The sequence below is a fragment of the Euprymna scolopes genome, chromosome 16 (assembly GCF_053919585.1).
Source record: "Euprymna scolopes isolate OS-2025 chromosome 16, ASM5391958v1, whole genome shotgun sequence".
NCBI classification, from domain to species: domain Eukaryota; kingdom Metazoa; phylum Mollusca; class Cephalopoda; order Sepiida; family Sepiolidae; genus Euprymna; species Euprymna scolopes.
The window spans coordinates 27,715,613-27,732,018 of NC_136497.1; the positions used below are offsets into that span (position 1 = coordinate 27,715,613).

At 34.8% G+C, this 16,406-nt stretch overlaps 1 protein-coding gene across 1 annotated transcript in view; it reads left to right on the top strand.

Moving 5' to 3' along the window:
* LOC145295902 (inactive rhomboid protein 1-like) overlaps positions 1 to 16,406 on the top strand; it is a 131,993-nt gene that overhangs the window by 62,631 nt on the left and 52,956 nt on the right. Inside the window, exons 3-5 of the mRNA XM_080141666.1 lie at positions 3,973 to 4,297; positions 11,443 to 11,544; positions 14,492 to 14,628. Of these exons, the coding sequence (XP_079997792.1) occupies positions 3,973 to 4,297; positions 11,443 to 11,544; positions 14,492 to 14,628 (564 nt within the window). The remainder of the gene's footprint in view (positions 1 to 3,972; positions 4,298 to 11,442; positions 11,545 to 14,491; positions 14,629 to 16,406) is intronic.

The following is a 16,406-nucleotide window of genomic DNA, read 5'->3' on the forward strand; positions in this document are numbered from 1 at the left end:
CGCATAATAACCTTTGTCAGATTTAGTGTGAACCCCCAACCTGTTCTTTTTGTTTGCATGTTTTTTTCTTTTACTTCAGGGTCACCACTTATCAAGACCCAGAAGCCACTCTAGGATAAAGGGTAATGAGTGTTAGGTAGATAGTGAGACAACACCGTGATGATCAGTTATGGTGGAAATTGGGTAAGGCTAAATTATATAAGATAACAGCTGAGCAAGAACTTATTTACATTAGGCTTGTAAAACGATCATGTTATAGTCAGTTGAGAAGTAGGCCCACTGTATTGTGTTCTACAGACGAAAAGTTCTAGGAAAGAAACTTTATTGCTGTAGCCAGACGAGTATTTGTTGTGAAAGTTTTATGGAATGGGGGGGGGTCATAGATTGAAGCTCGGCCGAGCACTTACCATAAGATTAACAATAGAGCAGAGCTAGACTCACAACATCTCTTCTGTGAGAAAGGAAGTAGGGAAGTGAAAAGGTCTTCACTCACTAGATTTCAAAAACCTTTTTGTAACTTGAAAAAAAAAAAATTGTAACATTCATTCCCTTGGGACACCAGGAACCACAACATTTTCGGTAAAGGAGGAGGAACAAGTTCACTACGATAAAATGTATCGCAGCAAATAGAAATGGTCTCATCAATAGGCACGTTAGTAAATAAACTGGAAATATCAAACGAGCAAAAGAAAGAATTACTTTGATTGGGAATAGTATCTCTAATGATTTTGGAGAAAGTAAACAAATCATGGACGCAATTAGTAGAATAGAATGTACGGACAGGTAAATTGGGCAAGGGCATATTGAGTGGAACTAACCATGGATAAAATGGGTGTACAGGGCACACTATCTTCATGAATTTTAGGGAGACCATAAAGTTGAGGTCTAAAGGATCCAGTGGGTCGTATTTTCTGATGAATCTTTTTGGAGAGATAATTCTTTTTAAATAAGAAGTGCAAGCGTTTTTGCAATTTGTTTTCAATATTCAAAATATTATATGAGTTGACCGAGCCGAGTTTAAGAAATTTAGTAGTGTCGTCTAAAATATTTGACATTTTATTAATATAGTCAGTTCGGTTCAGGACGACTATGCCGGCACCTTTATCAGGTCTGGAAAGATAAATATCTTTATTTTTCTTTAAATTAAGTACAGTAGAAAAATGGGAATTTTTCCAGACAAAATTCCTTGAGTCAATCGACAAACTGCTATAAGAATGTACAATACTAGACGCATTAGCTTTCATAGCTGAAAAAGTGTCAAAGGAAAGAGGGGTGTGATGTTTTAACTGAGAAAACAAGATTTCAAATTCAGTGAGAACCTCAATATCACTGATGCAATGCATTTAGGAGGAACACGAAAATTTAAACCCTTAGAGAGAACTAGTTTCTCAGAATCAGACATTATATATAATGTATGTGTTGTGTTCGTAAGAATGATGTCATTTACTGCTCGTTATGAGAATTAGGAATAACACTTCTGTGAGCATGAAACTATTTATTAACAATAGAGAAAATTATAACTTTGCAAGAACGATATTGTAAATAATGTGTGTCTGCCATCTTCGTTCGTTCTGTCTGTCAAGGGAGACAAACCCTACTAATTTAGAGTTATTTCCCTTTATTTTCACTTATAACACCTCCCTTTTGAATTATGATACTCGTGGGATGTTTGATGTGGATCTACTTGTGGGGTTGAAGTTAGTTTTCACCTTCGCTGTGTTTTTCTGTGCATCATTGTAATGTCTTGTTTAAGATTCATTAAATGTTGGCATTCTGTGGTCAGAATTTGCACTGTGATTTCTTTGTCGTTGTCCAACATAGATACACATGTGCGTATCTCAACGTTATCTGAAGATTGTAATCCTGCGATGAAAATGAGGTATTTGAATTCCTCTGTCAGCAATTTCAACCAATCGAAAATTTTCGCATTGTATATTTACAAGTCCAACATAATTAGCAAAATCATCAAAACATTATAGCGGATGTTAAATATTGATGATAACTCATCAAAAATGTTTGTTAATTGCGTTACTATTTTGTTAAATGTGAAATCTCCTGGTTCTTTGGGTAAAATAAAATTTGTATAGTGTTGGAGTTTCATTGTACCAAGTTTTCCAAGTAACAGACATAATTTCCAACCATTAAACTTCCAACAGTTAAACCAAGAGGTGAATGTTTTAAATCATGCTTCAGCTGCAAGTCATGCATTGTATTTGCTATCAAAAGAATTCAAACTTACAGTTGATGCCGCCAACAGCTGTGTTTCGAATGTTGTGTTAAAATCTCAATTTATTTTGAATTAGAATTTGTTTTTGATTTCTAAGGATTTTATTCAGTAAATTAGGATATATGACAGAAATAATTCATTCATTTATTTGCAGACTATTATCCTCATCTTTTTCTTAGTTGGTTCACGACGCTTCGGCCAACTATTCCTCTGGCCTTCGTCAGATGCTAACTGCAACAGGATAGGAACTCCGAATCTCTTAACTGCATTCTCAGCAATTACTGCCATCCATAGTTGTTGTCGTTTCACCACGTTTTGGCTAAGTAAACCTCTGGCCAGTTTTGGGTAGGATTGAAATCGCTATCTTCAGACAATTCTCATTTGGAACCGTAGAGATTCTATGTCTCTATCAACTGCGCCATGGAGAGCGATCAAGATTAGATTTTTTGGTCTTATAAATTATAAATCCACGTTTATTCATTATCTAATCTTCCATGGTCGGGTCCATACTCTCCTCAACAAGTCGGCAATATATTAAATCTACTAACCCGTCTCTCTCTTCTACCAAAGCTACTAACGAAGATGATAAAGTTTATTTATTAAATGTTAAAATGAGATTTCCTTTCGTTGTCTTCATTAATAACTAAAATATCGTTTTTATTATTTCAAAAGAACGAAAGAATTCAAACTTACAGTTGATGCCTCCGAGAGCTGTGCTTAAAATGTTGTTAAAGTCTCAATTTACTTTTAATTAGAATTTGTTCCTGATTTCTAAGGATTTTATCCAGCAAATTAGGATACATGACAGAAATAATTCAGTTTTTTGAGGAAAGAAAAACATATCCATTAGATTTTTGTTTTCTTTAAGGCACCATGTGGTCACATTAGGTAGTATTGTTTTTATATCCCCAATTATCTTGACCTTGTTTCCACACTATCACCCAAGCTCTATTCTCTATCCCATTGCAAGAATGTTGTGACCCTGTGCTTGTTCTACTAGTACTTTAATGAAATGTGCTCTGACAAACTCCTATCACTTGTGCCCCCTTGATGTAAATATCCTCAACTAGTCCATCAAGCAGTAAAATCTCACCTCTATACTGTAGAGATCCCAGATGCTGAATAGTTTCTTTCCTTGAACTGCTAGACTTTGGGATTCCCCTCCCTGTATCCTGCTTCCTTTACTACTAACTTGTTTTAAATGTAATGTAAACAGACATCTTGCTGCTTAACTCCTTTTATAGTGCCCCTGTAGATATGATCCCAAATATTAGCTCTTTATGTTCAAATGGCAATATGCTTGTTTTGGTTGAAAAAGAATGTAAAACAACAGGTTCTTTTTGTTTTTTGGGGTTTTTTTTTTCAAGAAATTTGTATCTTTAAAACAATACCACAGAACCGCTTCCTTGTAGACTAAAACATGGTCTTCATCAAATCCAATGTCAAAAAATGTGTTATCAAATTTTGTTTGTGCCATTCATCATTTTCATTTTCTCATAATATTTTTATTAATTCATTTGACGATCTATCCCTTATCCTTAAGTGGCTTTCGGCCTCATAAATTGAAACTCGTTAGTAAAAAAAAAAAAAAATGATGAATTATAGGGTTGATGTTATAAAATAATTCTTATCATAGTCACAAAGAATTTATTATTTGAGATCATATTATTATGAAATAAAAAAATTTTAAAAAGATAAATCCTTTTCAATGTTCATTTATTTTTCCTTTTTTTTTTTTTTTTCAGATATGTCAAATCTAGCATTGCAGACTTTTTTGGCGTTGGCGAACAAAGTGAGAAAACACAGGAACTTTGGAACAACAGACGCCTTCGATACTGTAGTTCAATTGGTAAAATCAAAGATGACCACCTCCCTCGTACAGGTGACCTCGATGAACTTGATGTTGGTCGTCCACAACAAATTATTGACCCTTACAGAGTCACTGCAGGTCATCGGACACCACTATCTAGCACAAGTACATATTATAGGACTTTACGGGGGGCTCCTGCACGAAGAGTACGAAAAGATTCTGTTTTCAGGCTGACATTGAAAGGTTTGGGCATGTTGACTGTAAGTAATATATTTTTTATTATAAGTCATTCTGAACTAAAATTAAATGTTTAAATCCTTCATCAAAAAGAATATATTCTTTACTTATATGTCTGCTTAAAAGCTGTGTGGTCTTCATTGATTTAATATTTTAAAAAAATAGTTGTACTTACCTGGTTTAGCCTAGAAGTATTTTCACTTTCATTTTTGTTTCAATTCTTTTTCTATTTCCCTTTATGTTAAGTGTATTTTTTTAAATAATATGTTGAAAGTTTAAGCAATTTATTACAGTTTTCTTTTTAACTCTTTGGTGTTTAGCAGATCAGACTGTCTGAAGATACTGGCTTCCTAACCCAAAATACACCAAACATTGATCTCATTGTTTTTTCCCCCCTTTGTAAAACTCAATCATGTTCTGCAAAAAAACAAAAACAACAATTTTCCTCTATAAAACAGTTTATTAAATAACCCGAAATAGAATTGATATGCTGTAAAAGAAAACGACCAAAACCAAACCAATCTTTTTAACCAATTATACTACGCAAATAAATTATTAAGTAATTACTATATATACATGTATATAAGTCGAATTTCTGGGAGATGATTTTAAGGTTATTTTTTGGGGTCGACTTATACATAGGTAATGTTTTTGACTCGGTGTTCAATCATAACATAGAAAACGTCATTTTTTTTTTGTCTTCGGTATATACCGGTAATCCTAGTAATTAATCGCACTCCTTCCGACCCCCACTGCAGTGTGTTTGCCAGCATGTAAGCACATGCACATTTTTTTCAGTGGGAGGCTTAATGATAATTGGAATAGCTCTCGCAATGTTCACTCTCTAGACATGGCTATAGGCCTAAGTTCGATATGATGTATTTGGTGATGATATAACAGTTTTCTAGTAGGTTAGGAAATGTAGTGTTTATGATATGTCGTTCTCCCCTAAGTTCAACAAGTTTTAGCAAGTTAGTGACAACTATTTAATGAAACCATTTAATGACACTTAATGCATATTTTTATGGTATATTACAGCTCGTGCAATGTATGCGTTATGGTACGTGACATAAATTATGTCTAAAAACATTAACTGAATCTGGGATCTACATCATGTCATTAATCAGAATGTCTGATTAGCAACATTTGCGTTTATTGTATGTAAGTGTGCAGCAGGTTGGTTCTGTATATGAAAATTGATTAGACCACACTTGCGTAAATGCACATATTATCGCTCGCGGATGCTAAGAAATAATTCATAATATGTCTTACAAAAAGAAAATTTTAAAAAGGAAATTATCTGTGCAAGAACGAGCTATGAGACGGACCATTAAACTTGTTTAGAATCTACAGTCGACTTATACAAAGGTAATACCTAAAATGATACAATTTTTGGTCTTAAAATGCACGTCGACTTATACACAAGTATATACGGCAATAAGTTTTTTTTTTTTAATTTAACAAATCAGGCTTATTTGTTATTAAGAGACACATTCACACATTCGATCGAATACACTTATAGAGATGGTCCTGTGTTTGGTTGATTTGCTTTACAGCATATCAACCTTTTTCAGTTTATTTAATGCTGAATTCAGTCATTTTGGAAAAAAGATTTTATGCTTCAAATATTTGTGGGGTTTGGTTTTATTATTTTGTTGAAAGAAAATTGTTTTTGTTTTTGGCTTTGCAGAACATGATTGAGTTTGCAAAGTAAAAAGAAAATAATAACAATAGCATCAATGTTTGGTGCATTTTTGATCAGGTAGCCAGTCTCTTCAGACAGCCTAATCTGGTAGCACCAGATGATTCTGTGTACAACTTTAAAAAATATCAAGTGATGACATACCCATTTGGGAGCTGTAGGGCATGTTACTTATATACCAATACTCCTAAGTCTATTCTGACATGGTGGAGTGGCGGTACCTGTCAAGGTACCATCCATGAAATTAAATAGATTGTGTCTTGCGAAAACACTAAACTACATTTAGCCTTGTTGGCAGAACTACAGAATATGATGACTGCAATTATTTATTTAGATAAAATCAGAATGCACCACTAAAAGTGTTTAATAAAATAGAAAGCGAAACTTTCTTTTCTTTTTTTTTTCTTTTTTTTTTCAAAATATTTTACATAATTCATTCGCTTTTATTTATTTTTTTTTGTTTCTGGAGGAAGTATAGAATTTAGTTTTTAGCTTCCTTTACTTAACATAGTTACAGAACACTTTTTTTATGTCAAACTCCTGGCCTGTATACATGACTTTGATATAAGCCAAGTAGAACTATTCCTGCCAACGGAAGGGGTGAAGGCAAGTTACGAGGTTCTTTCAATAAGTTTCCAGACTTTTTTCATATGACCACATTTATTGATAGTACACACATGAAACTCTAGGTTCCTGCAAAGTAATCTCCTTCGGCTACAATGCACTTTTTGTACCATTCCAACAACTTCTGGAAGGCTGGAGTCCCTCAGGGGTCAATCCTGGGCCCAACTCTCTTTCTGATCTACATCAATGACCTCCCTAAACACATACTTAAATCATTCGTTGACATCTATGCTGATGACACGACCATCTACGGCAACACATCAAAGGCTGTAAATGACAAAGTTCTCTCTGATTCTCTCTCCTCTGATCTCGAGCGTGTGGTTCAGTGGGGGAAGATGTGGCTGGTTACCTTTAATGCATCCAAAACCAAACTTCTATCCTTACATCATCAACGCTCTGATCCCCATCTGGCATCAATTGTGATGGATGGCTCTCGTCTGGGTGAGGCCCCGTGTTTTGACAAGCTTCTGGGTTTGACCTTTACTCCTGATCTGAAATGGAACACGTACATCAAGTCTGTTGCCAAGGTCGCTGGAAAGATGGTGGGATCCTTCTACCGCTCCAGAAGATATCTCACTACTGATGCAATTCTCTATCTATATAAAAGCCAAGTACGTCCAAGGATGGAATACTGTTGCCATATCTGGGCAGGAGCTGCTAAAAACAGCCTATCCTGCCTTGACAGAGTACAAAATAGACTTTGTGGCTTAGTGGGGGATGCCCTTTTCTCTACCCTGCAACCTCTCTCCCACAGAAGAGACGTTGCGAGTCTATCCTTGTTTTATCATTATTTCCATGGCAGGTGCTCGTCTGAACTCCAATCTCTGGTCCCCCCTCGCCAATCTTTCACGAAAAACACCCGTCTAGCTGAATCCACTGTGAAAAATTTCCCCCACTCTATATCTGTGCCTAAATCAAAACGTGGATTCCATGAACAAAGCTTCTTTATTAGAACTGCACGCCTGTGGAACTCTGTTCCGTCTGCCTGCTTCCCACCGGACTACAACTTGGATGTCTTCAAGTCCAATGTTAACAAATTCCTAATGAACCGCTCCCTTAAGTAAACACTTCATCTCATCAAATCTCCACACTAACGTAATGTACTTGCAATAACCCTTATCCCTGAGTGGCTTCCGAGCCTTGATAAGTGGTGATCACTGTGTAAAAAAAAAAAAAAAAAAGGGCCCCATAGAAGTCTTTTTGTATAAGTGTGTCAATGACCAACATCACAGTCTCTTTTATCTCCCTAATTATCTCATAACGACAGCCTCTAAAATTTTACTGAGCTTAGAGAATAACCAAAAGTTACAGGGAGCAATGTCTGGATTATATAGGGGGTGGGGAACTGTCTTGATGCTCATCTTGGTCAAATAACCTGTGACAAGGATGGAGTTGGGGACTGTTCTCTTGGGACAAACTTTGTGCAGATCTTCTGCATCTTCAGTTCCTCGCGAATAATTTTGTGTACAGTTCCCACACTGACATCAAACTGTGCACTTATTATCTCTATAGACATATAACGACCATCTATTGATGGTCCTTATCCATGAAATTCTTTATTTGGTCAATCACCTCTCGTGTTCTGACTTCCTTACTCCTCCCACACCTCTCATCATCCTTCACAGACTCCCTGCCTTCATTGAATCCCTTATGATACTCATAACTGATGCTTAATTCATGCAAGATGGTCCAAAAGCAGTCTGAAACATTCTATACATTTCTGTGGCATTTTTTATAGGTTTACAACAGAATTTTATTGAATCGTTCTTCTAAAGTGTCCTCACGTCGAGATTGCATTTTTGAAATTCACCAGCTGTGACACTCAGGTTTTTGTCATGTGTATTCCAATTCCTGCTCTAACTATTCATTTGAACCTGAAATCATAAAAATTGGTCAGTCATCTCATAAGATGTATAGCAATAACATATTGAATTGAGTCTATGACAATTTTAATGCCCATACAAAAAAAGTCTGGAAACTTATTGACGGCACCTTATACCTGTATTTTAGATGGATGATTTTAATTAATCTTTGAAAACAACTTTGCATCTTTGCAGCCATATGTCCGAGTCCTCAAGGCAATTCCAAACTGTATACAGCAATGTTCTGGCAAGTCTTGTGAGCGTGCTGGAACCATGTGTATCAGTCCACTTGACCATTCCAGCAACATTTATAATAAAAACACTTTTCTTCTTCTTTTTTTTTTTTTTTTTTTTTCATTGACATAACCACTTATCAAGGCCCAGAGACCACTCAAGGATAAGGGTAAAATTATTTGATGCAATTGTTTCCCAAGTGAAAAGTTATGGCTAAGATTTGTTTAGAATATCTTGACCATTCTTCACAAATATTTTGTAGCGCATCACAGTCAAACCAAATTTATGTTTTAGCAAAAACATCGGACAACATTCTCTTATAAAATTCTATTTTTGAGGTTAAAATGTCTCTACGTGATATGTAATATGAGAATCCTCTTGGAGACCTTTTATAACGTTTTTTTGTGGTAACGTGTCTCTGAAACTATGGGTGGCATTAAAAATAATTTCTTGTTATAATAGAGATTTTGTATCTGCGTGTTTTTAACCAAAATGTGTAGTGTTAAATAACAAAATGTTCTTTTTACATATGTTTTGGTTACATACAGACACAAGGTATCCATTATACTAAGGAGATTATTTCTGTAGTTTAGTGTTTAAAAAATATATAAACCTCATCTATAATAATAAAATTACAAGACAACTTTGTGTGTATTGCTTACATTAACGTAATTACATGTATTATTTGAATTATTCAACTGTAATGTAAACAGACATCTTGCTGCTCAACTCCCTACATAATATCCCTGCAAATTATGCCACAGATAGTAGCTTCCTACATTTAAGTGGCACTGTGCCTTGTATGTAGTGAAAATGCAATTTAAAAAAAAAAGACTATTGTTCTTATCTTGGTTGTTATTTTCACAACATTTCGGCTGATGTAACCTGCGACCTTCTTCAAGTTTATCTTGTTGAATGTTGGAATCTTTCTTTCAAAGTCAAGAATCTTCCTACCTGGGAATTTGCATGGAATTTTGAATGGAACCCTTTATTTAATCCATGGGGTAGCATATTGTCCTTCCGTCGGCCGGGTAGAAATCCTAGGTTATAGTCAGCTAACGTACTTCCGGTATAGTGCTACTGGAGACAGTGAGAAAGAAAATCAGTTCCTTCACATTTATTGTTCTTCAATATTTCTATTGTGAAGCGATTTATTGTTGTTCACATTGGACTTGAAGACATCCAGGTTGTAGTCAGGTGGGAAACAGGCAACCGGAACAGAGTTCCACAGGCGTGCACTTCTAAGAAAGAAGCTTTGTTCATGGAATCTACGTTTTGATTTTGGCACAGATAAAGAGTGGGGAAAATTTTTGACAGTGGTTTCAGCTAGACGGGTGTTTTTCATGAAAGATTGGCGAGGGGGGACCAGAGATTGGAGTTCAAACGTTACTACCATGGCAGGTGCTCGCCTAAACTCCAATCTCTGGTCCCCCCTCGCCAATCTTTCACGAAAAACACCCGTCTAGCTGAAACCACTGTCAAAAATTTTCCTCACTCTTTATCTGTGCCAAAATCAAAACGTAGATTCCATGAACAAAGCTTCTTTCTTAAAAGTGCACACCTGTGGAACTCTGTTCCGGTTGCCTGTTTCCCACTTGACTACAACCTGGATGTCTTCAAGTCCAATGTGAACAAATTCCTGATGAACCGCCTCCTTAAGTAAGACACTTTATCAGATCTCCAAAACTAACATACTGTACACACAATAACCCTTATCCCCGAGTGGCTTCCGGGCCTTGATAAGTGGTGACTACCTTGTAAAAAAAAATAAAATATAAGAAAGGACATAAACAATAAAAATTAACAAAATTATACAGATAAAAATAACACAATTACTCCTTATTTGCACTTTTAATAACAAAATTTAAAAATAAAAGTTTTTATTTTATTTGATATTTTATAAGAAATATGTTTATGAAATTATAAACAAATTTTTTTTTAATTTTAATAAAAGTTTTTAGTTTAATAAACAAAATGCAATAGGTAAAATAAAATGAAAGTCTTATAAACTCCTATTAAAAATATATAAATAAATCCACCAGAATACCTTTCAATTTCTTTGTAAAAAAAAGTCAGCCATTTTAATCTTTTGTTAATGGTTGAAAAGAAAGAACAAATTACTATATGACCCTTTGTTGTGGTCCTGGTTAGGGGTCACAATATTAAGGTGAAAGAGTCCTGGTGTTCACTATGAGTGGTTAAACTGCGAGTGTACTCTTTCCTTGAGGGCAGAAATGTCTGGCTTACGTAGTCCCAGACCGGACCATATTATGAATATAGGCGTATCAACTACCCCAGAACACCCTTTTAAATTTGAAAGTAATTAGGGAGTATTTAAAGTGTTGAATAGAAAGCAGTTTCTAACTATTAAATTCTTAGCAAATCATTATGTACTGAATGTTTTGGAAAATATTTGCATTCAATAATTTTATAAATAAACATGCCTTAACAAAGTTAGTTTTAGTGTTATAACAATTTGATTCAATTAATAATGAAATGATCCAACAATACCATAATTAAATTTAGCTTTCAGAATTCTATTTAAAAAAAAGAATTTTGTTAAAAAAAAAACGGGGGGGGGGATTAACGTATGGTAGATACAGATAGTGTGTAATGCTAATTGTAAAATTAACAATAAATCTCTCAAATTTTATTTCTGTAACAGTTTAAATTATGCATTTATTTCTAAATCTCTGCTGATGTTGTTATTTGTATTGATAGAATTATGCTTACTTTTATTTTGTAGGCACCAAGAAGAAAAGCTCGCTTCCAGCCAGGAATTCAAAGTCGAAGTTATGCACCTGCAAGTTTTTATGGAGATGATGAAGTTAGTATTGGCACTTCACAGGTAAACGATTTTCAAGAGAATTAAGATATTTTTTAATCTCTAATGAAAAATATTTAAAAACATGAGTCAATTGTGAGACGGCACACATTTTTCTGACAATGGGAAAATGGTCAAAATCTTATCTCAGCTAACTCCAATTTGGAAAAATTGTATTTCTATAATGAACAGAACCAAAGTTATTGCCAAAAGTGTGAATTTCATTTTTTTTGTGATCTTGATCCTTGACCTAGATATCCCTAAATCAATTCTATGTTAGACCATGATCAGTACTTGACCAAGTTTGGTGATGATTGATCAAGCGATATGGATGCTAGGCTGTACACAAATCCCTGTTCCATCACTGCAATGTCGCATCCCTGTGCTTTAATGAAATGTGTTCTGATGAACTCATAGCATTTATGCTCCTTTGACATAAATACCTCATGCATGATTTAATATACGGTTTTGTTTTTAAATCTTCAAAACAGTGTTTTGTGGTAAACAACTGATGATCCCCAAAAACTTTGGACTATTGTGAATTTGAGAAAGCAATGTTGATTCAGCAATTGCAGGAAATTAAATGACTTACAAAATAATTTTCCAACAAAGGACTAAAAATTAAATTTAAAAACACGTTTTGGATATAGTTTTCAAGGTTAAAAAAGCTTCCAAGACTAAGATATATATATATCTTTATTGGAATGGCAAAATTTTAATATAATGAAAAAGAAATGGATCATAATCGGATGTTAAATCAACTAAAATATGAATAAAATAAAAAGAGTGGAAAAAAAAAGAAAAAAATCAAAAAAATTATATATTATAAATATACAATTGGGTAAAATAAATAAGTCGATTAAAAGAATCACAAAATATAATAAAACCCAAAACGCTTTCCATCAGATCACTTTTCAAGGATAAATGTCTGAAAGAAGGAAAAGAAATTATTTTTTATTTATATTTTTTTTGTAGAAACCAGACAAGCAGCTAAATCCCACCCCTTCACAGTAGAGATCCCTAGATGTAATAGAGCCTTCTACTCCAGTAGGTTCTTCCCCAGGATAGCTAAACTTTGGAATTCCCTGCCAGGTCCCTGCTTCCCCAACTGTAATGACATGCAGAAGTTCAAGTGCAACGTGAACCGACATCTTGCTGCCCAACTCCCTACACAGTACCCTTGATGCCCATGTCCCTGATAGTAGCCCCCTACAACAAATTGGCAATATGCCTTGTTTGGGGTGAAAATATAATTTAAAAAAAAAAAAAAAAAAAATACTAATACTAGTATGTGAAAGAGATAGGAATGAAAACAACAACAACAACAAAAAAAAGACTTAAATAGAATATGTCCCCCTAAATAGTTTCAACTGTAACTGAAGGTTTCTCTGTTTGTAGAAAATAGGGGGTGGGGCTAAAACTGATAGCAAACACCTCGAGGACAGACAGGTGGAACTTAGTGCGTCCTCTGTACAAAACAGAAAAACACTCCAGAGAGAATGTAGAATTACAGTCCTTTTTATCTACTAAATGTTGTCCAACAGCTGATTCTACTAATTGGGAAACCCTAGAAGTAGGCTGATGGTCCCGGATGGAATGGGGTACATGCTGGGTGATTCTAACCTGAAGACGCTGTGTCGTCTTACGTATATAGATGGCACCACACCGACATTGAAATTTTAAACAATATTGCTTGACTTCAAGATAGGCAAGACGTCCTTGCAAAAAGATGGAAAGACACATTTCATAGAAAAAGCAATATGGAGGGATAAAGCACCAGTTAGAAGCCACAAGAGAGGAAATACATTGGCGTTCAGGTCCAATCCAAGGTAACTTGAGGTATACCGGAAATCTAGATGGACCATATTTAAGTAGCTCAGAAAAGAATTCTATTTTCTTATTGATAACTTTTTTGACCAATGGAGGCAGATATCCATTTGTAATGAAAATCCTTTTAATATTATCGATTTCAGAATCGATATAAGAAGGAGAGCAAATGGCAAGTGCCCGATGAATTAAGTTTCTAATAATATTGAGTTTCCTGTTTCTTGGTGCAAAAGAATCCCAACTAAGGCAAAGTCCAGTAAAAGTAGGTTTTCTATAAATGGACGTCACATACTAGTAATAGTATTTCTACAAAAAAAAATAAAAATAGTTTCTTTTCCTTCTTTCAGACATTTATCCTTGAAAAGTAGTCTGACGAAAAGTGTTTTGGGTTTTATTATATTTTGTGATTCTTTTAATCGGATTATTTATTTTACCCAATTGTATATTTATAATATATAACTCCTCCCCTTTTTTTTGTTCAATTTCCCCCTTTTATTTTATTTGTATTTTACTTGATTTAACATCCGATTATGTTCCATTTCTTCTTCATTATATATACATATATATATATGTGTGTGTGTGTGTGTGTGTGTGTGTGTGTGTGTGTATAAGATTGACAAGAAAGTTCTGGTGGTTTTTAACTTTTAAATTCAGATGAACATATCTCGGGTCAAACAAACATTTTTTTACTGAAATAAGCACCATCAGAATCAACGCACTTTTGCCAATGCAAATGAAGTGTATTTATGCCAGTAATGTAAAAAGTCCTGCGTTCTGGTGGCAATGAAGTTGCTGAAAGCATTTTTGATATATTAAGATATTTGAAGCATTTCTTACACAGAAAGTTGTTGAGATGCTTGAAAAAGTGATAGTCGGTAGGTGAGAGATTTGGAGAGTATGGCAGATAAGGCAGAGTTTTGTAGCCCAATTCGTTCAACTTCTGCAGGGTCAGTTTAGCAATGTGCGGTCATGCATTGTCGTGGAGAATTGTTTTTTTTTTTTTTTTTGTTGACTAATGCTGGGTGTTTCTGTTGAAGTTTCTGATGTATTTCATCCATTTTTTAGCTTTTTTTTCACATTCATATCTAGTTTTGTTTATGCGTATATTTTTTTTATGATCAAGTAATGTACTGTTTTATTCCAGGCCCTACCAACTGATGATACAGTTAGTCTTGTGGATGATGTCTTTTTTGATGAACCTCCTGTAGGAGATACTCTCATGACATTAGATAAAATCCCCGAAGAAGACGCAACTGAGGGAGTGATTTCAGCTGCTGGACTGTAAGTTAATCTGTTTTTAGTCATGTTCACTCCAAACAAGGCATATTGCCACTTGGGCATAATGGGGCTGCTATTTGGAACCCTGTTTAAGGGAGACGAGTGAGATGTTGGTTTACATTACATGTAAACTTCTGCATATCAGTACTGTAGTCAGGCAACAGAGAAAGAATTCCAAAATCTAGCTATTCGAGGGAAGAAGCTATTAGAGTAGAACGCTTTCTGGCATCTAGGAACCTCTACAGTGAAGGGGTGTGATTTTGTTGCTAAACGGGTTTGTTTGGGATATGTATGTTAAAGGGGTTACAAATATGAGTTCATCAAAGCAAATTCCATTAAAATATTTGTAAAACAGGCACAAAGATGAAACATTGCAGCAATGGGGCAGGGGTCAAAGATTAGATTGGAGACTCTTTTTTGGGATTTGGACCCTGTCAAATAGGGTGAGACTAGTGATAGATATACCAACCCAGATGTACCAAGAATACTCTGTGCATGAGCAAATGGTGGCTTTGTAGAGGTAGAGAATACTCTCAGATGTGAGTAATTTTCTAATAGATAAACTCCAACTTTGCAGCAGCCTTTGCAATGTCCTCAATGTATTTGTTCCAGTTCATGTAGCCTGTGAATGTTAAGTCAAGAAGTTTAAAGGAAAAGTTTCTTGCAGGCAGAGTGTTTTTAGTCATGGTTATCGCTGGTTGAGAAGGTTTCTTGCAATTGTTAAAAGAAAGAAGCTTAGTCTTAGTAGCATTAAATGTTACTATCCATTTACTGATCCATTCCACTATGGACTGGAGGGCATTTTCTAACGATTCTCCCATTGCCTTAAATATGTTTGCATTAGTTTTTTCCTCATACTTATTATAGAGCGTTGTATCTTTGGTAAATATATTTATCTCTGACACAATGTTATCAGGAAGATTGTTTATGAATATCACGAATAATAAAGATCCAAGGATGAACCTCTGAGGCACTCTCACATTAATATCATGTTGTTTGGATGTACATCTATCAAGGACAACTCGGATCTTCCTCTTGTTCAAGAAGGATCTAATTATATTACCATATATCCACTAATATAGTAATTTTCATTAGAAGCCCTTTATGCTAGACTTTCTCAAAGGTTTTGGAAATATGAAGGGCTACAGTCCTGGCTTCTACTGCCTTATCTAGTGCATGGGATATGTGGTCAGAGATGACCGTTAAAATATCTACAGTAGAACGGTATTACCTAAATCTATACTGTCGGTCAGACAGAAGATTATTTTTTGTGAGGTGGTGGATTAGTGCTTGATTGATTAATGACTCAAAAATTTTAGCTGTTACGTTATGTTGTAGTGTTGCCTATTTAATTCATCAATCGTGTGCCAAAATGTTCAATGAATGTATATAACAAACACTGTCAATTTTGGTTATATAAAAAAGTGACAATTTTATTCTCTCAACAATACTTTACCAGTATGTTATAGAGGGAGGAAGAGAGAGAGAGATGTTAAGTGCCAAGTGACTTGTTGACAACTAGTGGCGAAGGTTGACTTCCTCCGCTGTCTTTTTTCTTCTCTCTGTCTTTTTCCGAATTCCATTTTTTTACCAACACATCTCCAAATTGTCAATCAAAGCCACATTCCAAGTGATTATTTACATCTTCGAAAATTTGGTCAGGTGAAGAATGTTGAGTTCCAAGTCTTTTGTACATTTTTCCATTTCTGATGCCATTTCTTGGTTTGAAGAATTGTCAACAATATTTGCGTATGTGCACCCAGCTTCATATGCATGTTGTA